This window comes from Peromyscus maniculatus, chromosome 20, assembly GCF_049852395.1.
Source record: "Peromyscus maniculatus bairdii isolate BWxNUB_F1_BW_parent chromosome 20, HU_Pman_BW_mat_3.1, whole genome shotgun sequence".
NCBI classification, from domain to species: domain Eukaryota; kingdom Metazoa; phylum Chordata; class Mammalia; order Rodentia; family Cricetidae; genus Peromyscus; species Peromyscus maniculatus.
Window position 1 is genome coordinate 8,969,179 of NC_134871.1, and position 17,652 is coordinate 8,986,830.

The following is a 17,652-nucleotide window of genomic DNA, read 5'->3' on the forward strand; positions in this document are numbered from 1 at the left end:
AGCTTTGGAAACTCAAATTTTTCCTAAGTTATGTTCCTAAGTCAACACAAATGGGACATATTCCAGGGTCAACGTTGTGAAATCAACAAAATATTGGTGTTTCCTACTTTTTTCCATGTCCTTTTCTGTCCTTTGTGGCCTCAGCACCTTTGGTCCCTTGGACTGGATGTGAGCCTTCCTAAAGGATACCTCTTTATTTTAGCACTTGTGTTTGAAGGTGTATGTAAGAGTTTGCTTATTTCTTTATTTCAAAAAGTATTTCTGACATGGGTAAATGTAATGGGAAGGCTGAGCAGATGAGCAGCTTTGTTGGGGACCTGTGGAGTTGTATTACTACTAAAGAAATATTTGTGCTCTCCATTCGTTTTGGGAGAGACGTCGAGGTTGGCAGTGAAGAGCACAGTGGTGGCCTTTTGCACCTTTTGTTCACTCTGCAGCTCTTCAGGGTTCTCCTTGAGACCCTGGCCAAGCCTCTTCAACACACCGTGCCTCATCTTCCTCATGCGTAGAATAAGGATTGTGGGATGACTGAATGAGAGACTGTGTAAACGTAATTACATTGTATTTAATCCGTAGTCAAAGCTCTGTGTTAAGTACAAAGATGAGGTCTTGGCTTCGTTATTGTTTCAGATGAATATCAACACCATCTTAGTAAGTCCTTCCAGTAGCCTTGCATGGTATATACTGCCATTGTATTTATGGACAGTGGAAGTCAAGGGCAGGGAGAGGGTTGAAGGAGCTGGCTCCGAGGATGACAGTAAATGGTCAAGCTAGGGTTAGAACCCCGATTTGCTGATTCTTTTAAAGATTTAATTACATTTATTTATTATGTTCATGTATATGTATGTATGTATGTATGTATGCATGCATGCACAGATATACAACAATGCCATGTGCCATAGTGTGTGTGTGGAGGTCAGAGGACAACTTGTGGGAATTAGTTTTTTCTGTCCAGCATGTTGGCCCTGGGAATGAAACTCAGGTTGTCAGGCACGGTGGCAAGTATTTTACTGACTGACCCATCTGGCCAGCCCCATTGGCTGATCCTTAATCACCACCCTTTCCTCATTCAAAACGGGCTGGGTAGCATGAAACAATGATGAATTTAGACTGAAGGAATGGTGTCTTAAGCAGATGCCTTTGGTTTTGCCTAAGAATTCTCTGGGATGTGTCCGAGAATGAGATTGCCCCATGTTTTTGATTTCTCCAAACCTCAGTTCTCAACCTGTTGGTCAAACCTCTATCTCCAGAAATATTTACATTACAATTCATATCAGTAGAAAAATTACAGCTATGATGTAGCAACAAAAATGATGTTATGATTGTGGGTCACCTCAACATGAGGAACTATACTAAAGGATTGCAGCATTGGGAAGGTTGAGAACCAGTGCTCTAACCTATCAAAGGGCATGGATTTCTTCTGTGTAGTCCCCATAAAGACTGTGACTCTCAAGGCCAAAGAGTACAGAAGTCCACAGCATGGCTGGCTTAGTGGGGCTGCGTGCTGTGCTCCAGTGTGCAAGCGCCTTCACCTTCCAAAGCCACTGGGCTGAGTGAGGGCTCTGATTGGCCCTGTGTTCTGGTATCCTTATGAATGACCAGAGAGAAAGCGCCTCCCGAGCTCTTAGAGAGAAATGGGTGCACGGCATGGACTCAGTTATTAGTACCATGATTACTTGCTCACTTTCCATTACATGCAGCCATTAAAACTTACGCAGAATGAAATGGACATTTTTTACCTTTGGATTTCAGAGCTTTAGGACTAAGTTTCTAAAGATAGTATTTAGTGTGTGCATGTGTATACTTTAAGGGAACCCACATTTCCCACAAACACCAATAAATGTTTTATTGTTTATTGAGTGCTTACTAAGCACCAAGCCCTGAGGATTACAACAGTGAGTGATATACATGAGGCTAGCTCGCTGATGTTTCTGTCCCTGGGAGGGCTGCATTGGGAAAGCCAGGTCTCTTCTGAGTACTGCTCTTCCTCTTCTCCTGATTCTATAATGACATACTGAAGCAAACTTTTTTCTTTGAAAACAAAACAAAACCCAAAGAGCCTGCAATCTTTTTTTCCGCACCATCCCTGCGGAGGGGCACCCTGACAATAAGATCCAGTATGCACACACCCATCATTTACATAGTTGCGCTTTAAGCTAGTTTGAGTGTAGGCTGAAATAGTCTTTGTCTCCTGGTCGTAAAAAACAAGGCAGCACACACATGTAAGCCTGCAGCTGGAAGGGGGTGCTCACCTGTGTCGTTAGACCTATGATATCACCACAGAAACTACTCACTTGCTGATGAGAAAACTCCAAGATCTTGCAGCGTTGCAGAGAAACAGGAAATGATAAGAAAAAAAAAAAAAAACCTAAAAATGACCTGCTCAGTTTCTGACATGAAACTGCAAATGAACTCAAGTGGGTGCTCCCCAGGGATCTGTTGGGAAAGCATGAAGCAAGTTACCCAGCGGCACTCTTTTGCCATGGGAGGAGGACTTCCCTTCTAGACGAGGAGCCCTGCATCTTGCAGTGCAGATTGCTACAGGATTTGTGCCATTTGTCTAGTGGTCTCTCTGTTCCTGAAATATTAAACACTTATACTTCATTACTCATCTGTTCCAAAGGGCATGAAATGGGGTGGAAGCATTAAGTCTCTTTCTGTAGAAATCACCTCTCTTTGTGGTTATGTTTTGAAATCTTTCTCCCTTTCTCTGCACAGATGACCCTAAAGCCATTATTGCTAATCTCACGGTAAGTGTTGCAAGCCACCAGGCCGCTGCCCTTGCAGCTTCGACAGGCTCACCTTCCCATGTTTGCCTTCCCTGTGGGTGGGTAGGAACATTTTCCTCACTGACCTGCAGTCCTGTGTATTTGTTTCCTCTAAGCTTTCAAAACTTCTGGCCTGTGGTCAGCTGTAGACTCCCCAATGGTCTTGGCGACGATACAAACTGAGGTTTTGTTCTTCCTATTAAGCTGAGAAGTATTTGTTCACCATGAATTAGATCTTTACTCACTCTGGAACAGATCTGTTCCCATCTTCTATCCCCTCTTCCCACAGATAGAGAGTTCAAAGCACTTGAGCATATCATCAGATAGGCCCGCACATGTCTCCTGTTCTCCTCCCAGCCCACCTCCCACTCCTCCACTTGAGGCAGTTGGGAAAGACCTTGAGTTTTGAACTGCCCTCACTTGGGCTCACGAGTCAGGAATTTATCTTAAAAATTCCTCATATGCTCTGATAACCTATGACTTCTTTCTAAAGCTGTCTAACTCCGCTGGAACCGATTGGCTTTCAGCATGCATTATTTAATAGGGGATAGCAAATTCATTTATTTACTACCCATCTTCTTGTTGGGATAACACTGTCTTCAACTTTCAAGAGACAGACTGTCTAGGTCTTTTTTTTTTTCCGGTAGAAAACATCCCTCTGTAAGACCAATATTCACTTATATTTCAGTGTAAAAAACCAGATCAGCACTTTAAGCCTTACATGAAACAGCATCTTCCCAAACGTTTGCACTATGCCAACAACAGGAGAATCGAGGATATCCATTTACTGGTGGATCGCAGATGGCACGTTGCAAGGTAAAGTGGGGAGCCTGTCTCTGTCTTTACCAGCACTTTGCTGTCACCTGGAAATTCTTTAAGGTTCTTGGTCATCCTTAAAAAACATCTGGGCTGGAAATTATTGCATTGTTTGGAATGTTTTGTGTAGTAGATAATCAAGGAAAATAGAAATAACCCATCTCTAGTTCCTGTGTCTTATTTTAGTTTCTCATGCATCTCTGTGCACAAGTTTTATGGAGACATTCTAGAGTTTTTATCCCTTGAACAACTTGAAACACAACTAAGGCCTTGCTCATGTGGTCTTGGTTGACATGATTGCCTATAGCTGTGTTTGTAGAAGGTCCCTGGAAATGTTAGTCCTGAAACCTTTGTTGCTGTGGACATGTTTTACATTGCTTAAAACACAACTGATGTTTGCCTTCTTCTGAACTACAAAAGTCTGTCCCAGATCAAGGAGACCACCCTCTGCTTTGGAATCTTCTGTAGAGCGTGTCTGGGGGCTGTGCCACTTCTAAACAGTCAATCACCACAGATTTTGTCATTTTTATGTCAACCTAGAAGTAGTGTTTTCTCACTCATCCTTGCTTCAACTTTGACCTTAAGACAAGTGTGATGAATATTCTTGTAGTACTAATTGAATAACTATGATGTATTCTCGAGCTAGGCAGTAGTTTATAATAGTTAATGGCTAAGCACGAGATGATTACGAAAAACACTGGTCTTCTAGGAACTGTCTCAATATGAAACACTTAAACACACATGGCATGTAATCTACCATAACTATAAAAGACCAAATAGTTAAACACATGGGATTATGCAAAGAGAGATATGAAACCCAGAAATCACTGGAACCATGCAGAACAGACGGGAATTCATGTAGAAATGTTACAGAGATGTGGCCAAAATGGACGTTTAATGTTGGGGGCACCTAGGGAGAGAAGGAACTTGGTGCAGTGTATATGAAACTGTGTCTTGGAATGGAAGTTAAGTGAAAGATGACACTGGTTGAGCAAGTTAGTGAGGAGCAAAGGCAGGTGCTAAACCTTCTGAAGTTCACTCTTGCATTGTTGAGTTCTTATACATATGTATTACTATCCTAAATCCAAGTTCCTCTAGGGTGGGAATCCATTTGTTAGATTCCTTTGTTTTCCCAAGGACTATTCTTCACTGATATGTGCCCTGCCTGTACTCAGGCAATACTTACATTATTAAGCATCAACATTTTGGGTGGTAGAAGAGGCCAGAAAACACTTACATAAAAGGAGTCTTTCTGTCACAAGAGGTAAAATTAGGTGATTGTGATGTCTTGCCCGCATATTTTCATTCCCTACTTCTAAATACGTTTTCCAGGTGAGGCCAGGTTTTTGTTAGCCATGCCATGGTTAGTGTTCAATTGACCACTTCATGGACTCTGGTCCTATTATCCTGCTAGGTAAGTTTGCATACAAATATTTTTATAGAATGCAGATCTCTACGAATTGATTCAACATCACATATTTAAAAATGCCTTCTGTGTCTTGGGACTGACTGAGCCTGGTGAGCACATGGCAGGGAAAGCTGTTCAGGCCAAGTAGAAGGCATAGAGAGTACATCAACTTCTTTTCAAAACTTCCCCTTTAACCTGGGGTGATGTGCAAAGCAATAACACTAGAGAGATGAATAGAAGTACCTTGTCATTGCCATGGGAGTGATGCAATTAAGACAGAGACAATTGGGCTTCAGACAGTCCCTTCCAGGGATCCTGTGTACCCCCAATTTGCTTTTCATCAACATGATTTGGGGCAGAATCCTAACTGACCATAAACTTGTTTCAATGTAGGAAACCTTTGGACGTTTATAAGAAGCCATCGGGAAAATGTTTCTTCCAGGGTGACCACGGCTTTGATAACAAGGTCAACAGCATGCAGGTATGATCACAAAACTGAATTGAAACTGAGTTCTCAGTGGGGAAGAGGCATCATGGGACGAGTGAAGCTTCTGGGAATTCAGACAGAGAAGAAACCCTGCTAGTGGAAGCAGGGATGGTTAACTGTGTTTCTTTTCCTTTCTTTTGGAAGACTGTTTTTGTAGGTTACGGCCCAACTTTTAAGTACAGGACTAAAGTGCCTCCCTTTGAAAACATCGAGCTTTACAATGTTATGTGTGGTAAGTCACTCGTTCAATCAAACTCGATGAAGCAATCTTTGGTCAGTGAATTTCCTTACTGCTAGAAGAAGAAATGAGGTGTCTATTTCTTAAGACCTTCTCTCGCTGAAAAAAAATTGTAACTTGCCCATTGGTTCAAAGGACAGAATGTCACCCCCTTCTAAGGCTTCTTTGTGTCCCTTCAACAGTTGACTAATGGGGAGTTTTCATAGTGTTGCTGTTGGCAGCCTTTGGCTGATCCAACACAGCGTTACAGTTTGACACCCTTGGTCAGAGACCCGATGAAGCAAGAGTTCCATGCAGACAGAGCCTTCTCCCACCTCCCTCTCTCACACTGCAGTCCAGTGAGAAGTTTGCCAGCTTGCACCCCGGCCAGCTATTTATGTGCTTCTAATTATTTTTCTTCCTTGAGCTTCTCGTTGCTGAGTGAGGACAGCTTTTCCTATTTAGTAAGGGAGTGCCAGTCTGGTGGTTAGAGGGGGAGTCTGAAAGTCGGGTCTCCTGGGTTCTTCTCCTAGGTTGGCTGCTAGCTCTCCACTGTCCTGCCTCTCAGCTTAGGCAAGTCCCTGTATGCCCACTTGGCAACCATTCACTTGCTGTGAAATCAGCCCGTTCATCCCTGGGTAGCCCTTTTAAGGCAGACGGCCAAAGTCTGCTCTTGTCCCCACACTTTTGTGGAGTGCATTAGAGGGCAGGCTGTGGATAGTTATTGATTATGTCTTATTTCAAAATTTGGGTTTAAAAAGTCCAGAGACATGCAGGAGGGTGATGGTACCAACATTGTCACACACTCGGGCAATGGCTGAGTAAACGATTTCTCCACTCAGGGTTTTTGGGGAATGTCTGTATTCATGCTCTAGCAATGAACAGGGCTATTTCAAGAAGTGTTAGCAAGGCATTGCGTGGTCAGAAAGATTCAGAAGATGGGAAAGGAGTGGCAGAAATGGTAACAATTAGTCCAATTGTGATTTGTGTTCAGTATTTATAGACTCCTGGAAGGTGGAAGCTTCTTACTATAGCTCATCTGAGAATACCTGCATCCCTTTCTTTCTTTTCATCAGATCTCCTAGGATTGAAGCCAGCTCCTAACAATGGGACACATGGAAGTTTGAATCACCTACTGCGGACCAATACCTTTAGGCCAACAGTTCCAGAGGAAGTCACCAGACCTAATTACCCAGGGGTTATGTACCTCCAGTCTGATTTTGACCTGGGCTGCACCTGTGATGATAAGGTAGAGCCAAAGGTAGAAATAATCTTTATGCTTTCCCACGGAGATGTTTGTTTGGTATATAAAGCACTGTGCAGTAGCGCTTTCTGCGATAATCGTGTTGATTACCATCTCTGCTATACAGAATGGAGCCAGTGACTGGTTATGATGAAGGGATGAAAACTTTAATTTCATTATTTTAAATTTAAGTATCATTTCAAGCTGAATGTGGCTCGCAGCTACCACCTTAGACAGTGTGGGTCTGGAGGATGAAGGGTAACAATGTTACTCTCTGGATTCACACTCGGCAGTCTGAAGCTGGCTCTTCTGTTCAGCTGTGTGTTACCACTGATTCCCGGCTCTCATAGGCAACCGGGGTAGCTGGGCCAAGTGATTTTGAAAGACATTTGAGATTTTTAAGGGATTCGAGAGAACTGTTTGCAAAACCTGGGCAATGGGAAATATTCTGGAGCTAGCAGAATACCTTCCAAGGCTGGGAAGATGAGGCCAGATAGAAAATTACTAGAGAGACTGGCAGGAGAGGGGGAAGGAGAGAGGCAGGGAGGATGGGAGGGGGGAAAGAGAGAGAGAATGGTGTCTGTTAGGATTCTGCAGCCCAAACGCTGTGGCCTGTGACCTAGTAGTGTGACACCCTAGTCACTATTGCCTCTCCCCTACTACAGGTGTCTTCCATGCTAGAGCCTAATGGTGAGCCGAAGAACAAGTTCACTTTTTAAATGAAGCCCCTAGAATTCACGCTGAGGGACACAGAGCAGGGTGGGGAAGGTACAACACGAATGGGGGGGGGTGTTGAAACCACCTACCATACTACATTGGGGCAGTTTATTTTTAAATACCAAAAAAAAAAAAAAAACCCAAGCCAAAACAAACAACAACAACAACAAAAAAACAAACCCCCAAAGTATTAGCAGTAATTTGCTCATTGAAATTTTAAGTTGATTAAGATGTTTATAGCTACCAACCAATGCTTCTTCTTTTTTCTTTGTTTAACTTTAGTTTTATTTATTCTTTTTGTCTTTCACATCATGCATCTCCATCCCATTCATCTCACTATCCCTTCGAGTCTGCCCTCCACCCTTGCAACACCCCCTCCCAACAAAATAAAATACAATTTAAGAGGAAAAAGAAAAAAGAAAGAAAGAAAGATCTTTTCCTGGAAGTTATAGTGTGACACAGTGAGTCACACAGTGAACGCTTTTATCTAAATATCTTTACGTGCAAGTGTTCACTGCAGAGTCATCGGTCTGGTTCGAGGTCTCTGGTTTCTGCTACACTACCAATGCTGGGCTCTCACTGGGACTCCTCTCAGATATCCTGTTGTTGCCCTGTGTCATGGAGATCCCGCAGCTTTGGGTCTGCAGGACCGGCCCCTTCATGTGCTTCAGCAGATCATAGATGGGGTGAATGTTAGGGTGGGCCAGCTCATAACCCTAGTTCTGGATCTGAGTAATTGTAGGATTGGTCAGCCTGCCAAATCTTCCCCATTCTTATGACCAGGGTGAGGTCTCTGGCATTGCCTCAGCTAGTTCACCCATTGCAGAGATGAGCAATGGGCAGATCCTGTTCTGTTTTCATGTCCCAGGGTTGGCTCTCCCACACCTACACATCAGGACCAGCTCTGTTGTGTTGCTCAGATGAGGTTCAGGGGCCACTCTCCTGAGTGCTGCAGCTGGCGAGGGGCAGGGACAGCTCTCCCTCTCTGCTCTTATGACCTCTGGGCCAGCTCTTCCACCTGCCACAGGTAGCTAAGGGGTGGCATCTCTCCCTGGCCCAGGCCATTATAAGGAGGGGTGGGGCCAGATCTCCCACAGTCACATTCTGAGGCCCCCTGCCCTGCCCAGGCAAGGAGCAAGGCCCACTTTTCCTGTGTGTCACTGATGGTAAGGGGGAGGGTCAGCTCCCTTGTCTGCAGTAGGCAGCAGGGGCGAGGAGGGGGAGCATCCCCACCAGTGTTTCTATTAGCAGACATGACCCAATGCTTCCACACTGACTTGAGAAGATGCTTGCACCAAGCAAGAATGTTAATTCATTTCATATGCTGTGTGACTATAGGTCAAAGTGTGGGTTTTTTTTTTTAATTAGCCTCAGAAAAATAGACAGTAATTCTCCTACTGTACAATCTCGTTCCCTTACCATTTGTCCCCTCCCAGGACTCCTACAGGCACAGGAGCCACAGTTTTGTAGGCTCTAGAATAAGCTTACAAAAGTCTACAAAGCCATTTGTCCTTCCTCCCCATCCCTGTGTTTACCTCCTTCCTACCTATGCTCTTGATTAGAATCAGGGAGGCTAGTGAGTGAAGAGGAGGGAATGTTCAGAAGCTGGAGGTGCGAGGCTGCCAAAATCAGTAGGAATCAACTTCTCAAGGGGCTCACCGATACAAGTTCAGAGGACTCTATAGTTACATTTGTTCTCTGAATGACCTCTTGTAAGGAAGCCTTTTGAATATAAGACATAAACTCTATTCCAAAAAGTTTGCATTGTCTTTATTTAAAGTATTTCTCAAAATATCTATCTCCCCTCCCTCCCTCCCTCCTTCCTTCCCTCCCTCCCTCTCTCCTTCCCTCCTCTCTCTCCCTTTTCTTTTTTCCTCTCTCTCCTTCCTTCCTTCCTTCCTTCCTTCCTTCCTTCCTTCCTTCCTTCCTTCCTTCCTTCCTTCCTTCCTTCCTTCCTCTCTCTCTCTCTCTCTCTCTCTCTCTCTCTCTCTCTCTCTCTCTTCTTTCTTTCTTTCTTTCTTCTTTCTTTCCCAGCACAGCATTAATTGGGACCCTGAAAGTCATGTGTAATTCTTGACTCTGTACTTTTACTTTGCTTTTATATAGCTCTTAAATAGTACATGAAGTATCTTAGTACATCTCAAAATAATCTATGGTATAATTTTGCATATGGGAAATTTTTATGTGGCTGCTGTTGTAGCCTTTGAATCCTGTGATCATTTGATTCATCATTATTTCTGGGATACATCTATGTGGATTTGCATATGAACCTTTAGCTCACTTATTTTTCATGTTAATTAGTTACATTTCACATATAAATAGATTATACTGTTTTTATTAAGTTTCCCGTCTAAGAACATTTGGTAATTTTCAAATATCAGCTTTACAATTATTCAAAGGATGCTATTGTAAATGGGGTTGTATCGTTATTGCTCGAGGGTCTCAGGGGTAGGAGATGGGTACAAATCCTGAGCACTGACTTTCCAGAGTTGCTCTGTCATTACTCTCCAGAAGTGTTGAGTTATTGCAGTTTGGAAAAAAGTTGAAAAAAACAATTTTACACATTGGGTTGGTGGATCATTTTAGTGTAGACAGGAGTTAATCTGAGATAGGAGGCACCAGTGTAACTACTTTACATGTATGTGCCCAGATAACCACCCTTACCAGCCTGGGAAGCTACTGTGATTACACACGGTGAGAAGGGAAGGGGAACTGAGTCACAGAGAGATTAGCAAAGGTGCTCACAGACACAGGGATCAAGCTTAGAATGCAAATGGGGGATAAAACAGTCCACCCAGGAGAATTTACCACAGTGACAAAACTTGGAACTTAGAAAGATGCTAAGTAGAAAGAAGGGCAAAGGAGAAAGAAAACGCCTCTGATGTGCTTTCCTCTTTCCTTTTCTGGTTTTCACATGTGAAGAACAAATTGGAAGAGCTCAATAGACGTCTGCACACCAAAGGGTCCACAGAAGGTAAGGGCAGGTTCAAAACCAACACAGTAAGTTTTGACTTCTAGTTTTTAAAAATCGAAGACTGGAGCTGGAGAGATGGCTTGCTGTTCTTCCAGAGGACCTGGGTTCGATCCCTAGCACCCACATGGCAACTCACAACCAGCTGTAACTCCAGTTCCAGGGGATGCAATGTCCTCTTCTGGTCTCTGTGGTCACCATGCACACACATGGTTGAAGGATATACACGCAGGCAAACCACTCATACATATAAAGCCAACCAACCAAACCAACCAACCAACCAACCGACCAACCAACCAACCAACCAACCAATATCAAAGACATCCTATTTCCTATAGGACCAGCCTAATATTTTTAAAAAGTTCTATTTGTATTGCAAACTTTTTTATATCTATGCACACAGGTACCAGCTGTCTAGTGAGGGTGAAATTCTATTAGCTTTTTGATTTCCTTTAGTAGTTTTTAAACTCTAAGAAAAAAAAAAAAAAAAGGAAGACATCTATTGGGTATCTGATGGGTCCCAAATGAAGGTGCTAATGGGAGCTTCTGTATTGGGAATGTTCTTCATAGTGATGAATATCAGCTCCTAGTGCTTAAAGCTCAACTGCCTGAAGGATTGGCAGGTAAGTTGTAATGGAGAAAGGTTCCTAGAATAAGTGAGAGTTCCTTCATCACACCCAGGATTATCTCCACCCTGACCCATTCTCTTCTTATTTTATATATGACAATGGCAAGCATGTGATAGTAAACTTCTGGAAGCGTGTGATATGGCGAAAACTAAACATAAAACAAACAGAAAGAGTAACCAAGCACCCCAGTGGTTCCTGCCAAGGAAGGAGGATGCGTGTCTTGTTCACACTGTAGTGTGCTGAATGTAGGCTAAGCGGGCTCCCCTACACTGCCTGTGGAATCTGGGCTGAAAGCATTGCCCCAGTGGGGCATGTGCCATGCTCATGGCAGCAAACAGACCTGTTTGCACTTCCGCTTTGATCAAGTGACGTCACTCCTACTCCCAGCCCACCAGCCCAAGGGAGACTCCTGTTGTCAATGGTGCAGAGGAAGTTCTTTCTACTGGGGTTATTCTGCAAGTGACATGGCTGCAGGTTAGGACAGAAAGTCACTGGGAACAATGAGACAGTCTAACAGGCAAACTCTTCCTTTTGATTTATTTTGTGTGTTTGTTTTGTTTTTTTGAGACAGGGTCTCACTGTGTAGCTCTGGCTATCCTAGAACTCCCTATGTAGACCAGGCTGGCCTCCCATTTTCAGAGATCTGCCTTGTCCCTACCTCCTGAGTGCTGGGATTAAAGGCATGTGCCACCATATCTAGCTCTTCCTCTTGATTTTGAAGTTCTGGAAAATTAGGAGAGAGAGTAGGGGGCTATCTGAAGATTTCCCACAGTAGATGGGATGACTTGGTGAGACAAAAGGGGTGGGGTCGAAGAAGCAGGTAGAGCACCATGGCAGCCATACATCCATTGCTAATGATGCACATAGATTCTCCTGGGTCCATCCCTTGAGCCATCAGTTTCCTTGTGGTCCTGTTTACCGTATGGTTTCTCCTTGGAACAAGCAGAAGCTGAGGAAGGCAGCAATGGGTTTCATTTACTTGCCTTGCCTCCTTTCTATAAAAGATCTTCATCTTTCTTCCTTTTCTGCACCACCACCCTCCCGCTTTACCCTGTGATCACAGAACACACAGGCTTTCTGGCATGTAATTGGATCGCGCAGTATACCAGGCGGGACTTTGCCTGTGGAAGCTTTGCGTGTCGCCCACAAACTCCACAAATGACTTGAAAGCTTGGCACCTAACTCTTAGTGTACGGTAGTGTCATTGTACACAAACCAACAGCAACAGCAAAGACTGCAAGTTGCCAGGGGAATGGGGTAGGGAGTGTCATGATTTCCAGGTAGTCAGTTACCCAAGAAGCAGCGCCGAGGTGCTCCTTCCAAAAGACTGTTGGTTTGTGCATCCTAACAGCGCTCAGTGGACTCTTGTGCCGGTGCTGAGGTAAACTCCAGGTGTTTCCACCTGACTGACAATTTCTGCGTCTAGTCTGTTGGTGAGATGGCACTGTGTCCTCGTGATGAAATCACTCCCTTGACCTAGCCCTACCTCCATGACAGTAAGAGTCCTTGTGCTGGTGAACGTGTGGCTGGCAGGGCTAGAAGGAGCTGTCGTCCTTAGTGACATTTCTTCTGCGCAGCTTTGCTCAGAGTTGACCGTAAGTGTCTTACATGCATCACTGAAGGGTCAGATTTATCTATTTAGCACCACAAACACACCCCAACCACAGCCTCCCCTTCCTTCACTCTTCCCAGGCTCTCCCCCACCTCCCTTCTCCAGATCCACTGCTCCTCCATTTCTTTTCAGAAAAGAGCAGACCTCCCACTGATATCAACTCAACATGGCATAACAAGATGCTATAAGACTAGGCACAAACCCTCATATCAAGGCTAGTTGAGGCAGCCTAGTAGGAGGAAAAGGGTCCTGAGCAAAGGCAAAAGAGTCAGAGACACCCACTCTCACTATTAGGAGTCCCACAGAAACCCCAAGCTAAACAACCACAGCATGTGTATGGAAGACCTAGCACAGACCCATGTGAAGTCTAGATGCTTTTATGGGGGGGAACCACATCTCCTCACTCAGTGTTTGTTGGGCCTGTAGCTGGGATTGACTCTGGCTTGTCTGAAAGAACACCACTGACAGTTTTTAACCCTTTGCTGTAAAAGAACGGCATTAAATGTTAGGGGAAAATCATGGCAGCTGGATTAGTTCCTTTTGCATCACTGTGAATAATGCCTGTCAGATCCAATTGGAGGCATGAAAGTAATTCTAGATAGATTTCATTCTATCATGAGGGAGAAGACATGGCAGAACAGCTCGGTTCACAGTAGTGACTGGAGTGTGTGGCAGACAGGAAGCCTTAAGTGAGACTTAAAGCAGGGCCCTGGCAAAGGCCTTCTCCTAGTAACTTACTTCTGCCAGCCAGGTGCACCCCCCTTCAGGTTTCTTATCTTCTCAGCACAGCACCACTAGCTGGGGAAAACATTCAAACAGCAGCCCGTGGGGGACATGTCAGACTCAATTCATGGCAGTAGCATGTACATTTGGTCTGTTCGTGGCCTATGGGAACCAACCTTTAAGGATATGAGAGACCTGAAATAAAACCAGCAGTCTAGAATTGTTGTATTATGTGAAAACCATTTCTTGGGCTAGATTCTGGAACTGGTGTAAATCTCAGGGTTCCCTCTTCTATGTCCCCCGAATTCCATCTCGATCACCTTCTTAGCTCTGTCTCATTCATTTCTACAACATCAAGGGGGCATCTTCTGAGTCTGAGTGTCTCATACATCAAACATCCGGGTTCCCATTCAAAATATTTAGTGTCTGCTACAGTAGAACCTTGTGAATATGAATCACTTGTGTGTGTGTGTGCATGCTCACACCTGCACATGCTTTATATTCAGAATAACTACTTTGACTTTCTGACTTCAGATTTGTATCAAGCCTTATAAAGCAGTTTATAAATCTAATATTCCATATGCAAATGTAAGACATTTCTGGTTTTGTTTGTTAGTTTAATAGAGATGCAGATAGCTGATAGTTCATAGAATGAGTCATGTCGAACATTGCAACATTTCTGTGTTGCTGTGTTCATGTTGTACCCTATGAAATAAGTCCGATGTCCATGTAGAGCACATGCGGAAAGCTGCATATTCCAGTCGCGAAACCGCCTGGAGTCTATTTGAGGTCAAAAAGTATTAAATTAGTCTGAGGTGATGCTTTGCTGTCAATGTTTAGATTGCTAGACAATCAGGGCCTTTGTAAAGCACACTGTAGTCTTCAAAACTGGCCTGCTGAAGTCCTAGCATTTCTAGGTAGGTGGCAAGTTCTGACTCTGTGTTGCGTAATGGCTGTTGTTTCCCCGTCGCAAACCGCTGGTGTGGTGGCAGATTTGCTGTGCAATCAGAACTCGTTTCCTTGTGGCACTGAGTCAGCGGATGCAGGAATGGATGGCGTGGAAAATGTAGACTCTCTTCATAAGCAACTCTGGCATTATAGCCAGAAGAGGAAGAACTACAGTAGTCACTTTTGCCTTACTCTTTTCTCCATGGTTACGGAACGCTTGGTTGGCATTTTCTTAAGAAGGGTATGCTGTCACCTTTGTATGAAAAGGAACTCAAACCATTTTAATGCCTATGTATGTTTGGCACTTGACACACCATATGAGGTTAATTTATATATATATAAAAGACAGTAATTTTTGCTGACTGGGTAGAAGAATCCTGACTGTTACTGAGAGATCTCCAGGGCCTTTTCGAATCCTGAAATGCTTCCCGTTTCTGTTGGATTTTTTTTTTTTGAAGACTGTTGTGCTAAAAAAGGGAGGTGGCATACTTGTTTTTCCCAATACAGGCGTGTCTGTGCATGTGTTATGGAAAGCATGTGGAAAGTAACTAGCTCCATCCTTGCTTGTGACTTATAGTAGGATTCAAGGTCTTGATAATAGAGACTACGTTTCAGTAACTTTCACCTAGCAGTGTTCTTTGCTACTATTGAAGGTGAACATGGACCCTTTACTGACCAGCTATAGCTTCAACCAGGGCTCATTTGGTTGAAGACAGAACTCGGCATTTTCTAGTCTTGCTTCTCAGTGAGGTAGCATTTCTGAGCAAGATAAGGCATTGGGAGGTCAAGGGTTACGAGCTACGATTTGCCACAAGTCCGGGGGTTGTTTTCTGAGACCGTTCCTAGGGATTGTTAGGAGACATTCTCTTAGGCTGCCATTGTTGCTGAAGTGCTGATGGATGCTTTGATGCAAATGCTTGTCCTCACTGCAGATTCCTAATGTCACCTTGGCACGTGCTACTCAGGCAGAGTTTGTGCTCAGGAAGAATGGTGCCTTCATTCCAATACACCCTTCAATAGAATAATGAGGCAGACAGCACCTGCCTGGAGATGCCCCAAAAGTCTAGGGAGAATTACTAGCTAGATGTTGGGGGCCTAGAGTTTGCGTGGCCGTACATCTGAATTATCTCGTATAAATTTAGGTCATAACAAGAGGTGATCCTGATAAGTCTACTCTATCTTAAGATTCTGTTTGACAGGCTGCATGTAGACACCCAGACTTATTTTTAAAATTCGTCTGTCAAATGGTTATTAAGTAGACATGTGATTGGTATCGTTGGAGACAGACTATGTAACACAGATTTAACCCCTGTCTACATAAAGTGATTGTTCTGCTGTAAGGTTTAGCAAGTGGATGAATTACAACAATTATTTCTTGTTTGTTTTTTGGTTTTTTGACACAGGGTTTCTCTGTAGTCCTGGCTGTCCTAGAAGTCACTCTGTAGACCAGGCTGGCCTCGAACTCACAGAGATGCCTACCTCTGCCTCCTGAGTGCTGGGATTAAAGGACTGTGCCACCACCGCCCAGCTTACAGCAGAATGCTTTAATGATGGATTTGGAAAGCAAAAAGTGTGACTGGAAGCATGGAATCAGTTCCCACGGAGGCTGCGATGGCCATAAATGACAATAGATGCTTGTAAGGCAAAGGAGAGGAAAGGCACAGGAAAAGGAAAGGCTTTTCTTGTAGAGATTCTGTGGTAAATTTTAAGCATATGTTACTGTGGGAGTGAATGTTTAAGAAAACAGAAAGGGAGAAGGATTTTCATGTGGCTCCAAGTCCATCTGCTGGAGTATGAATCAGGAAGCAGGGGAGGGAGAAGAAACACAAACTTGAGTCTGCATGACTAAACTTTGGAAGACAAAAAGAGTGAGTTCTGGGGAAGTCCACACCACTTAAAAAGAATCGTCTCACGGTCTTTTGCCAAATGCGGTATGTGGAGAGGAACTCTGGCATACGCTAAAATGCCAGAGACGCTACTGTAAACAGGGAGCTTGGGTGTGGAAGGAAGGCTGTGTCTGGAACTCTGTGTAGTAGGAACGCAGCCTGGGAGGGCATGGGCGACACTAGATCCACACTAGAGGAAATCACGAGAGGGCTCTAGGGAGGTGGCTCACTTGTCAAGTGCCTGAGCTGCAAACATGAGGCCCTGAGTTTGGCTGCCTAGGGGCTGGCCATGTTAAAAAACCAGGCCTGGCATGCTTCTGTAACCCCAGCATGGGGAGGAGGAGACAGGCCCATCTCTAGACCTTCCTAGTCAGCCAGTCTAGTTCATCAGTGAGCTCCAGGTTCTGTGAAAGACCCTGTCTCAAAGAACAGAGGGAGAGTGATAGAGATAGAGATAGAGATAGAGATAGAGATAGAGATAGAGATAGAGATAGAGACAGAGTTAAATAGATAGATGATGATGATAGATAGATAGATGAGGATAGATAGATGATGATGATAGATTGATGATAGATAGATAGATAGATAGATAGATAGATAAACTAATATCAACCCCTGGCCTCCACATGCATGTGCACACAAGCATTAGCATTTATATACTCACATTACACACATACACACACACACACACACGTATGAATTATGGGAGAGAGGATGGTTAAAGGATGCTAAGGTGCTGTTGGGCAGGAAGAAGTCCTTCAAAAGTCCTATGACATTAAGGCAACTATTACTGACCACATTTAATCAATTGTATATTTCAGTACTACTCTTAGAGAAAAATTTTCAGTGTCCCAACACAAAGAAATCATACCTATTTAAGCTGATTACTACTCTACTGATTGATCTGACCACTAGAAATTTTGTAATAGAATTAGGCCTCATAAATATGTATAACAATTCTTCCCATGAAGTTTCTAAATTTTTTTTAGAATTAAATTATTCAAAATGTCACTACTCTTACATAGATTTGAAATCAGAGTAGGGAAAATTAAAAATGAAATCAGGAGAATCTTTTACAGAAAAAGAGCTTGTGGGCTGACCTTGAGACAAATATTTTAGCATGTGTGAAGACTGAGAATCAAGTCCATTTTGTGGTCTGAGTAGGAGCATTTTGTTAAAGAGAAATGCGGTGTGTGTTGAAGAAAATGCAATGTCCAAGACGTCCAA

General features: G+C 43.7%; 1 protein-coding gene across 10 annotated transcripts in view; it reads left to right on the forward strand.

Moving 5' to 3' along the window:
- Positions 1-17,652, forward strand: part of Enpp2 (ectonucleotide pyrophosphatase/phosphodiesterase 2) — a 113,725-nt gene that overhangs the window by 81,971 nt on the left and 14,102 nt on the right. For 5 of the 10 annotated variants that reach the window (XM_076555773.1, XM_076555770.1, XM_076555768.1 and 2 more), the window contains 6 exons: positions 2,719-2,750; positions 3,457-3,584; positions 5,386-5,473; positions 5,624-5,711; positions 6,773-6,945; positions 10,579-10,630. In XM_076555773.1, coding sequence (XP_076411888.1) covers positions 2,719-2,750; positions 3,457-3,584; positions 5,386-5,473; positions 5,624-5,711; positions 6,773-6,945; positions 10,579-10,630 — 561 coding nt within the window. Of the gene's footprint in view, positions 1-2,718; positions 2,751-3,456; positions 3,585-5,385; positions 5,474-5,623; positions 5,712-6,772; positions 6,958-10,578; positions 10,631-17,652 lie in introns of all 10 variants that reach the window. The other 5 variants (XM_076555769.1, XM_076555772.1, XM_042265488.2 and 2 more) reach the window with 1 other exon arrangement.